The 10,837-nt window shown below is 36.6% G+C and overlaps 1 protein-coding gene across 1 annotated transcript; it reads left to right on the top strand.

Annotated features, from left to right (window-relative positions):
- Window positions 1-7,395: 7,395 nt before the first annotated feature.
- Window positions 7,396-9,603, top strand: LOC109137907 (deoxynucleoside triphosphate triphosphohydrolase SAMHD1-like). Its single transcript, XM_027288447.1, has 5 exons — window positions 7,396-7,445; window positions 7,490-7,527; window positions 7,666-7,761; window positions 7,890-8,035; window positions 8,360-9,603. Exons 2-5 carry the CDS (start codon window positions 7,525-7,527, stop codon window positions 8,409-8,411), a joined length of 297 nt encoding a protein of 98 aa, XP_027144248.1. The 5' UTR covers window positions 7,396-7,445; window positions 7,490-7,524; the 3' UTR covers window positions 8,412-9,603.
- The last annotated feature ends 1,234 nt before the right edge of the window (window positions 9,604-10,837 follow it).

Genomic DNA, 10,837 nt, shown 5'->3' with positions numbered 1-10,837 from the left:
TGTGCTCAGTGTTAGATGAAAAAGCCTACAGTCTAGCTATTTCTAAGTTATTACAGTATTGGCTGTTATTACATATTGGCTTTATTACATTCAAAATGGCCAAAATGATCACGTTGATCGGCATGTGATTACATTTGGACGTGTATTATGTTGGTTGCTACAGTCCTTAAATAAAGGGCCAACCTGTTCACACCATGTTTTTTCACAGAATGTCACTATTATTTGGACTCCCCTTTCTTCATATTCTGTAAAGTAATAACAACTTTATAATTTTTTCTTCATGTGATTTGGAATACAATGGGCAGTGTCCCAATACATTTGCATGTCTGGAAATAATAGCTTTATAAGGTTCGGCTTTACTCACTTTTTTTTTAACACACTCTATTATTACGTACCATGCTATATAAACTGTATATGGACAGGAGGAGTCCAGGACATCCAGCTGTAAAATAGAGAAAGTATCAAACAGTTAAGGCAATTCAGCCTCGCAAAGACTCAGTACACACCATGGATTCTGCACGGTTTCACCCAGAAGCTTGTAGGGTCCCGAGAGGTGACCCTCTCTGAATGCCTTGCCTCAGCCCACTCCTGGAGGTGGAGTTGAGGATTTGTTCAACACATTATCTACAGGAAGAATAGAGAAGGTCCAAATCCTTCATAGTTCCCAAACTACATAATTGACACTGCACACGGAAAAGCAATATAACTGTGATGAATTTACTTATTATTTGGTCTTAAATATGAAAATATATAATTTAAACCTGCTTACAAAAACAGTGTAAAGCTGGATTTATGGTTGATGACAATAAGTCTTTTATTACTATTCATGGAACCAAACAAAAACCAAAGCTAACTGTACCCAGTGGTATCTACAGACCTGTCAGCTTGGTGTAGGCCTCCATGTATCTATGGCTGTGGAGAGAGTGTACGTCTTCCCTTCTGAGCCTTCAATCTTGATGGCTTGTCTGCTTTAAAAGGCATCTGCGATCCTGGTAATCATATCCAACATATTACTTTTCAGAACATTTAAGTTACATCAGACAAAGCTAAATGTTGTTCGAGTGCTAACATGGGAAGTGGAGGTACTTACATCCCTCTGTATGATTGTCGGTTACTTTGTGCTTACATGCTTCTTTGGGTACAGTACCTTGTGTGGAACTTTCAGTCATATTATCTCCTCCTGTTGAGAGTATAGTTTGTCAGAATCAATCTTTCAAAATCTGATAAAAAGGCAAAAGTAATGTTGTCAGCACCTTGTCTGTAACGCAGATCTGCCTCCACCCATCCACCTCAGACACCCGGCAAACTTAAGAAAGCGGAGGTGGTGTCAAGTTGGTCTGGAGGCCGAGCTGGTGGCAGTCCCTGATCAGAGATAGATCAAGAAATATTGAGTAAAAATGGGTTAATTACATTAACTCATCAAAGCCCCCTGAGAAATTTGCATATGTTAAAATAATATAATATGTGATGTCTCACTCTATATGAAAAAGTAATTCCCACCTGGCAAAGTAGTCAAACTTGTCCACATCAAACCATTCTTGGTTGGACACGATTTCATAGAGGAAGGACTTGTCTTTCTACGGCCTTTATATGGCCACTGTGAGATGACAGACAATAGTGACATTAGACATTGTTTTAGTGTAACACTTGTAACACTGTGATACTGACTGATGCACAGAATTGACACGGGCAGTACTGACAGTATAGTGACTTACTGGATCTGTGACTTCCTTGGTTTAATCATCTCTTTGATGAAGAAAGGTCCTCGGACAGCCCAAGCCATACTTCTCCATCACCGGTTTCAGTTCATTATGTTCCACCATAAGGTGAAACTTTTATATGCGGCTTTTCATGCTGGACATACATTACCTACATTACATACATACATACATACATACATACCTACATACATACATACCACATACATCACTTTATTTATCCCCAAGGGATTTTTTTTTGATGCAGCAAGCATGAGTGCTGTTGAACAATTAGCATTAAACCATGGCCATAGCAGCCCCTAGTTCTCATAAGTATGCTGATTGTTTGGACACAAGTGCTAACCATGAGCCTTTTTTGTAATTGATTAGTCTCATGGACAACAGAAATACGTTTTTCTACCTTCCACTTTTTTCTGGACGTGCTCTGGGGATGAACATCCATCAAACAGATGGGAAAATGGTCCATGTCTAGTTATGGAGAAATACATGCAGAAAGATGTAGGGCATTAGAGGAAAAACCAGAAAACATTATCTCTATACAATATGATCCACTTTCACCACAAAATCATGAAATAGTTGGTGGCTGAGCTAATGATTCACTATATAGGATCTCCCAGTCTGTTCTATAATACACTCATCATTGTACTATATAGTCCTCTTTGCATATTATTATGTAACAAACAATTCAACAATTATCAAGATGTTCCTGATTGTTCCTCCACCTTTCTAATGAACTAATCTTTATCTGCTCTTTAAATTTTGATCTGGAGTCCTTATTAACTACTACAACTAACTCACGGAACTGTGGCAGTAGTTTAACACGCGAGAAACAAAAAAGTAGTTTGTTAAGAGGAATGCATAATGTACTTCGCGAATATTCATGCAACCATTGTCCACATCATTTGTATTTCTCTTTTCTTCAGGGACTAGCCTTGAATTACATGCCTGCAAAGCCACTGGCTATTACATCAACACCAGCAATGTCAAAATGTGTGCATCCACTCACCCAGGTCGCTGACAAAGACCAGCAATCTGCCACAAAGGGATGTCTCTGTTATCGATGTCGAGTTCTGGTTGCGTGTTTCCAGAGCTTTTACAGCTCTCCTGCTAAGTGGCCCCACCCTTTACCGCCACACACCACACACACACACACACACACACCACACACACCACACCCACACACCACACACACACATACTGCACTTAATTCATGTTGTGAACATTAGTATCCTGTTACAAACTGGAAGTATTAACTTTTATCCCTCATACCTGTTATTATATGGTATGAAATGTGATCACTTTAGTTTTATTGCTTATATTTTACTGCACACTGATCTAGTATGGCTGTGTCTCTCTGGAAACATACGGACATACCCAATCGAGTGTTCAAACCGGTTGTGGGATGCTGCAGGGTAGACATAGTAGACCCCTCCAAGCTGCTTGATGTTTCGAAGTCTCTGAAACTGAGGTGTGTTAATGATTCTGACAAGAAGTGGGTGTAACTCCATATGCCCGTGGATGGGATCATTAAACACCTGGAAGAACACAAACAACACATTCTCATCTTCATTTTTTTCCTGCCCCACATCTCATCATCTTTTGCTGTAGACTGATAATGGACTCAACATTGACAGTACCCATACACCATTCTTGACTTATGTTGTGTAGGTCATTCACTCACTTTGGATTTCTCCTTTGCTGTTTAATCTATGATTTTCTTTATTTAGTCTCCTCTTTCTCTATCTCTCTAGCACTGAAATGTAGTGTGATGTGTGGTAGGTGATATATTACCCTTGCTTGGTGGTAGGTTTATGAACAGGATTTTTTCATGTCACCAGGATCCCTAAATACATACAGAAGAGTTATAGTAGGAATGAGTTAAAGAAAGAAAATGAGGAGGAAACCTTAAATAAATCCAGTCAGTGATTGTTGTTGCATCATAATGTTACCAGCTTTTGAAGAATTGTTTGTACCACGTCTGCTATTCAGGATTGTTATAATTGACATTCAACACCTCATTTAACAGGGGAGAACTTACGTTATAACCCATCACTTTACTTACAACTGTGGATCTGCAGATTCAACCAGTGATGTTGTTGTCTGGGGAAAAAGATTATTAATAGCAGTCCTGATTACATGTTTTTTTTTTATTTGACAAGTAGCCTTGATATTACTTTCATGCACACAGAAGCAAATGAAAATTTGACTTAAAGCAGCTTTCCACTGGAATAAGCCAGCCATGAAAACTGATTTAATCTACAAAATAAAAAAAAATTAAAAAAAACCAACCCTATATCCTCACCAAGTCCTTTTTTTCAGGTACTGAGATGTTTTCCTCTGGAGTCATTGCCTGAAGTCTTCTGGCAAGCTCATTTTGAAGTGTCCGAGGGGTTGTTTCTTTTTAATATCTTTTGATGCAGATCTGACAAAGTAGATATCAGTAATCAAGCAAATGTTATAGCACGTTGTTATACCAGCTGATCAGGGTAGACCTGCTGCCAAAGGATGCGAGTTTGAGCTACAGCTGGCTTTTATGTCTCTACCACACCCATCCACCTACCGACTCCCTCTAAATAGTTTTGATTTGTGACTGCCACCTGAATTAAATCAACAACAGAGTATATTTCATGTAACAAGGTCTATTGGCACCTAAATCCCCCAAAAATGTGTGGCAAAGGGGTTGCTCTGTAGTAAGAATAAGGTGTAACAATCGATTGACAATTTATACTATATGCTAAAATAAAAAGGTAAAACCAAGGCAGGGTCATTTTGGCACCCTGGGATAAGAAATGTGTATGATCTGTATCTCAATGCTATCTTTATATGCTATAATAAAAGGTGTTCCTCCTTTTTTCTGCTCCTGTTGTTTCCAAATCCACTATGTAACATAATAACTCTTAAATTATTACCTCTCCACTCGTGATACTGGACGACCCGGTCTACCTTCTGAGCACACCGCCCAATAGTAAAATAATAGATAGTCAAAGAATCATGTGCATCATGTGCTTTATACAAATGATCTTGGCAGGACCTTCTGAGCCACAGCCGCCAATAGTAAAATTGGATTATAGTCAATGTACTGTGTATTCATGTTCTTTATACAATGATCTTGGCGACCTGCTGCCAAAAGACACGAGGGGTTTAACCAACAGCCGGCTTTATGTCTCTACACACCCATCCCCCCCTACCTATGTTTTCTCTAAATTTGCCCGTGAGTGACATTCTGTGAAAAAACAGGTGTCGAACAGGTGGCCCTTATTTAAGGACTGTAGCAACCAACATAATAACGTCCAAATGCTGAAATGTACTTTGTGACTTTGGGCTATGCAAATAAAATTGATTTGATTTGATTTGATAACGTGATGATTTTGGCCATTTTGAATGTAATAAAGCCAATAATGTAATAACATGCCAATATTGTAATAACTTAGAAATACCTAGACTGATTAGGCTTTTTCATCTAACACTGAGCACATGTAGGTCACACGACCACTGTTCTTATCCTGAATTCTAGCACATTCCCCTAAGTAATCTAGCTACCATATATATTTCACAGTAATGAATTAAGTAATATTCCTCCATGCATCCATTATGAATTTACATATCTAAGATTTTGTACAAGTAATTCTCAAATTGGCTCTTACAACCATAATTAAGGAGAGAGAGTGCTGCATAGTACGTACCCTTGATGAATGTATAGGGCGACCAGAAATGCAGTCCTATTTATGTATTATTACATTATGGGATAACGCTTTTTTTTTAATGTTACACCAATAACATAATAACCAGCCAATAATGTACTGACTTATTACATTATTGGCAAAATTCTATTACATTATTGGCTCAAAAACTTTATGATTGGAGAAGGGAAAATATATAAAGAAGTGCAGAAAATTATAGGCCGCTCAGCTAAAATGGCAACTAAAACCAGAAAGACATGAAAGAAAATGAAAACCATTTGAATGAATAGAAGAATAGCCAAAATGGCAAAGGCTCAGCCAATGATCAGCTTCAGGGAGATCAAAGAAGGTCTAAAGTTACTTATGAGTACCCGCAAAGTCCAATTTTTGCAAAATATGACTTGTTGAACATGGTTATGATTTGCCAAAGAACACACTGACTGGCCTAAAGACAAATGGCTCAACATTTTCTGGACTGATGATAGCAAGATTGTTCTTTTTGAGTCTTAGGTCCAGACAGTTTGTCAGACGACCCCCAAACACTGATTTCAAGCCATAGTACATTGTGAAGACAGTGAAGCATGGTGGCGCAAGCATCATGACATGGAGATGTTTCTCATCCTATGGTGTGGGGCCTATTCAGAGCATACCAGGGATCATGGATCAGTCTGAATACACCAAAATACTTGAAGAGGTCATGTTGCCTTATGCCGAAGAGGATAGGTCCTTGAAATGGGTGTTTCAACAAGAGAACGACCACAAACACACCAGTTGTAGACCAACAAGATTAACGCTATGGAGTGGCCAGCCCAATCCTTGGACCTTAATCCAACAAAAAACTTGTCGAGTGACATAAAAATGGTGTTTCTGAGGCAAAGCCAAGAAATGCAAAGAAATTGTGGAAAGTAGTACAATCGTCCTGGGCTGGAATACCTGTTTACAGGTGCCAAAAGTTGGTCGCAACACAGATGTGAAGTAGTTCTGAGAAACAGTGGGTGTATAACTAAATATAAGTTCAATGATTCACAGGAAAGCTAAATCTTCAAGCATTTTTCAGTTTTATACAGTAAATGTTTGAGTTTAAAAAAATGCAGATACTGCAATTTGAACAGCCCAATATTCATTTCTGTAAAGAAATAACACATTTGAACAGCCCAATATTCATTTCTGTAAAGAAATAACACATTTTATACATTTTTCTTCATGTTTTGATATGGAATAGAATGTGTAGTGTTCCCAATGCATTTTCTTGTATGGAAAAAAAAAGCTATTATAAGGAATTTTTGGGGCTAAACTAAGGAATATATAGTAAAGCGCTTTGTCAGTTAAGGTAAAAGTGGTATTATAAAATTGGTATCTCATAATTGCAACATCATCTCACAAATCAATATTATGCAAGATTATTTATGAGAAAATTATTTTTGCAACAGGGTGCTCCTACAGTTTTGTTGTGCATTTCACATTTACACCACTGTCATAGTAAGATCATTTACAGATTTTTTTTTTCCTGCTGCTACACCTCAGCTCTTTGTGATTTATGGAATTTAGATTCCATAAATCACAGAAGACAAAAAAAGTACTTTTATTTTCTTGTTGCTACAGTAACCACTAACTGCTGCTAAATGTATTTGCCATTAGCTAGTTAGCTCAGTCAGCAGTGCAGCTGTGCTGTTTCATGCAAGATTTTGTTAATTTTGCTCAGACTTGATAATTTCTCCTTGGAGTAGGTCACGTACTTAAGCACGTAGTAGTTAAGTGTCAATCATTTTCTAGAGCGGCTGCGATCAGTTATGCCAGCACAGTCAGAACACGTCGCTGCCATGCTAAGTTGATTTTAGGTGTAATTTTAATCTCATTAACTGACACACAGGGCCCTTGGACAGGCTTTTACCAAAAGCTCAATTTTTTTATACACACTAAAAGAAATAAAGAAATATTTTTACAATAAATATGAATCTACTCTTTAAGTCCTATGTCCCTCCTACTTCTTAGGATGATTTGAGTTGGAAAAAGGAACTGGCTCATGCACTTTCTCCAAGGAGCGCTGGTGGAAAAAGGAACTGGCTCATGCACTTTCTCCAAGGAGCGCTGGGAATAAGAAGCTGAATCCAGAAGACTTCGTAATCATGGTTAGTCTAATTACTTTCACTTCACCGTTCTTAAAATCTTGGTCATGATTTGATTTGTATGATGTTGCCTTCCTCAGTTGTGGCATAATTCACTTATGAATATGAAAAACATGCATGTCTCTTACCTTTTTCTTTTAGGTCATTACTATGGATTACGGGATGAGAGGCCAGGACCCTATTGATGAAATTAATTTCTACAGCAAGTATGACCATACCGGGGCGAGGAAGAGGAAGGTCAGAACTAAAGCAATGACAATAAAACTTTTAATTTAAGTCTTTATTTGCATGGGGTGTTTGTTCATTGTGTATTTCTGTGTAATACAGCCTCTGTCATGTCATTATTCTCAAATCTATGCTGTCAGGCATGTAAGGTGTCCAGGATACGCCCAACGTGCTTTTCTGAGAAGTTGATCAGGTTTTACTGCAAGAAGACTGATGACAAGAGTTTCAAAAAGGACAAGGAGAATTTTGAGGAGTGGTGCAGGAAGAAGGATTTTCCAGAGTACAGGTAATATTTTGATCTTGTCTGTTAAATATAGGATTCTGTAGGTACTATGTAGGAACTTCAGGTTGGAGGTTCTATTAATTGGCAGCTGATCAAGATTTACTGTAAGAGGAGTTTTGAGGCCATCAAAGAAAAATAAGTTTATCAAAATAGTTGCCCATTAAAATATGTTGATTAACGAATCACTTCATCTTAAGTGCAATCTAAGGCCCTACTTCAGTAATGCATCTGTCACTCTGCACTGCTCTTGTTAAAACTGATATTAACAATAATAAAACTGATGTTAATCATGATGGTACTGACTGTACTTGTCTGCAATGTCTTTAGTGAAACACAAGAAGAAGAAGAAGAAGAAAAGAAGAAGAAGAAGAAGAAGTAATAATGATCAAGATCAAGATTTTAAGAAAGTAATTAGGCTGTAAACAAACCATATTAACAAAGTTTTCTGGTTTCAGACTCTTGTCCCTTTTATTGCTTCGTTATGATTTAAAATTGTTAAAAATATATATTCTATATGATTAGTATATTAATGAGTAAAGTGTAGTATGTAGGCACAATTTTCCCTGGAAAAACAAATGATAGCACAGATGAATAATAATAATAAATTTTTGGTTTGGGGATTTCAGATATTTATGCTGTTTGGTTTTGATGTTTATCATGTGGATTAATGTGGAAACATGATTAGATATTTTGAGTGATGTTTAATTAGTGGGGGTGAGTATATTAATGAGCAAAGTGTAGTATGTAGTCACAATTTTTCCCCAGAACAAATGATATACAAAAGGATCCATCACTGCATCATCAGGGAATGTAGAGTACTTGTTTTTGTTTGTTTGTTTGTTTTAGATTGATCATTTTGAAATCAGACTCCATTCTCCATCTGAAGCTGTGTCTCATTTTTAACAGCCAAATCATACCATTATGTAATTCTGTTGTGAACAATGAATCATGGTTACTTAAAATATCTTTGTGTGACACTGGATATGTGTGTTTTCTTCATATTTAGACTTCTTTGTGTATTCCTTATAGTCAGAGCAAGCTGTAAAGCACTACAGGATGTTATCTAATTAATTTTTGGTTTGGGAATTTCAAATATATATGCTGTTTGGTTTTGATGTTTATCATGTGGACTAATATGGAAACATGATTAGATATTTTGAGTGATATTTGATTGGTGGCAGTTTTTGGTGGTGGTTATTGTGATTGGTTGTTGGTCATTTCCTCACCTACAGAATTTATCATTACTTATTTACTGTTGATTTCTTCATTTAATTTTAAATGTTTGTTTTTATTGGTGGAATTATTTTATCCTGATTTTTGTCTTTGTTTTGAATTATTCTACCTTTTGCAACTGGCTCTTGAGAAGCACTTTGTAATTCATCTATCAATCATCTATCATCTATTTATGGTTAGAATGACATAGACAAACTTTGTGTATCACTGTTTTTTGCTCATTGTGTTAAATTATTATATTCTTCATATGTAATGGGGCTATAAAGGGAAAACTGATGAGGTTATTACAACCTTTAATGTTATTCATATTCAACAGATTGTGTCTGTAATCTCTATCTCTATTTAAAATAAAGCTCTTTTTCTCTTTTTTCCCCCTTTTTCCTTGTGTGCACAAGATAATATATTATGGCCCAAGTTATTACTTATTTCATTCATGACCATATCATGACTGAAATAAGTAATAACTCATGCAAATAAAGAAAATGTATAATATAACTTAAAATTTTAATTATTTAGCCATACATGAATTGAAACTGTCACCAAGCAGATGTCTTAAAATGGGTAATGAAGTGAAGGTAACTTTGAATGAAACAATAAAATGAAACATTGCAACTCCTGCATGAAACTTTAACTTATTACTTACTTATTGTACTTACTTAAAATCCAGTTTTTCAGATTGTACCACCTCCACCTGCTTTATCTTTGCATATGAAGCTTAATGCATAGGTTTGGGCCATATGATGATATGTACCATGAGGGGACAGAAATCTATCTGCCATAGTATTTTTATAACAGCTTTCCCTTTAATATCACTGGTTGCATTAGACGATCACAGCTGTATGTTAATGTTGGATTTACAGACTTAAGATAGGTTAAGATGATGATCTTAGTCAACACAATTGATTTCTTTATATTTTACTGATATCATGAATCTCCCATAAGTGTAACTATATTGGGTTGACCAGTGTTTTGAACCAGAACTTTCTGTACATAGCAAAACATTACCAGCAAACTTAATTCAGGTGGCAGTCACAAATTTGGAATTCTTTTTGGACAATGAAAGGTGTGGGTGACGGATGGCATGTGTCTAATTACAGTAGATGTCAGATAGTTTTTGACATGTCCGACTGGTTGGTCTGTAATTGGCTAAAGCCTCTGGATCTAAAGTGGGCTTTTTAAGAAGTGGTTTAATTACAGCTACTTTAAAGGACTGTGGTACATAATAAAGACGGATTAATCATATCCAATAAAGAAGGGTTAACTAGAGGTAAAACATCCTTGAGCAGTCTGGTTGGGATGGGGTCTAAGAGACAGGTTGACGGCTTAGATTAAGAAATTACTGAAGTTATTTAATGAAGGTCGATGGGAGAAACAGTCTAAATATGTATCAGGTTTTACAGCTGTTTCCAAACTTGCTGTATCAGAATGCAGATCAGTGCCTGGCAAGAGGTGATGAAATTTCTCTCAAATAGTTATAATTTTATCATTAAAGAAGCTCATGAAGTCATTACTACTTAGACCTAAAGGAATAGATGGCTTAATAGAGCTGTGGTTCTCTGTTTGCCTGGCTAC

This window comes from Larimichthys crocea, chromosome XV (assembly GCF_000972845.2).
Source record: "Larimichthys crocea isolate SSNF chromosome XV, L_crocea_2.0, whole genome shotgun sequence".
Taxonomy (NCBI): Eukaryota; Metazoa; Chordata; class Actinopteri; family Sciaenidae; genus Larimichthys; species Larimichthys crocea.
This window is presented reverse-complemented; position numbering and strand designations above follow the sequence as displayed.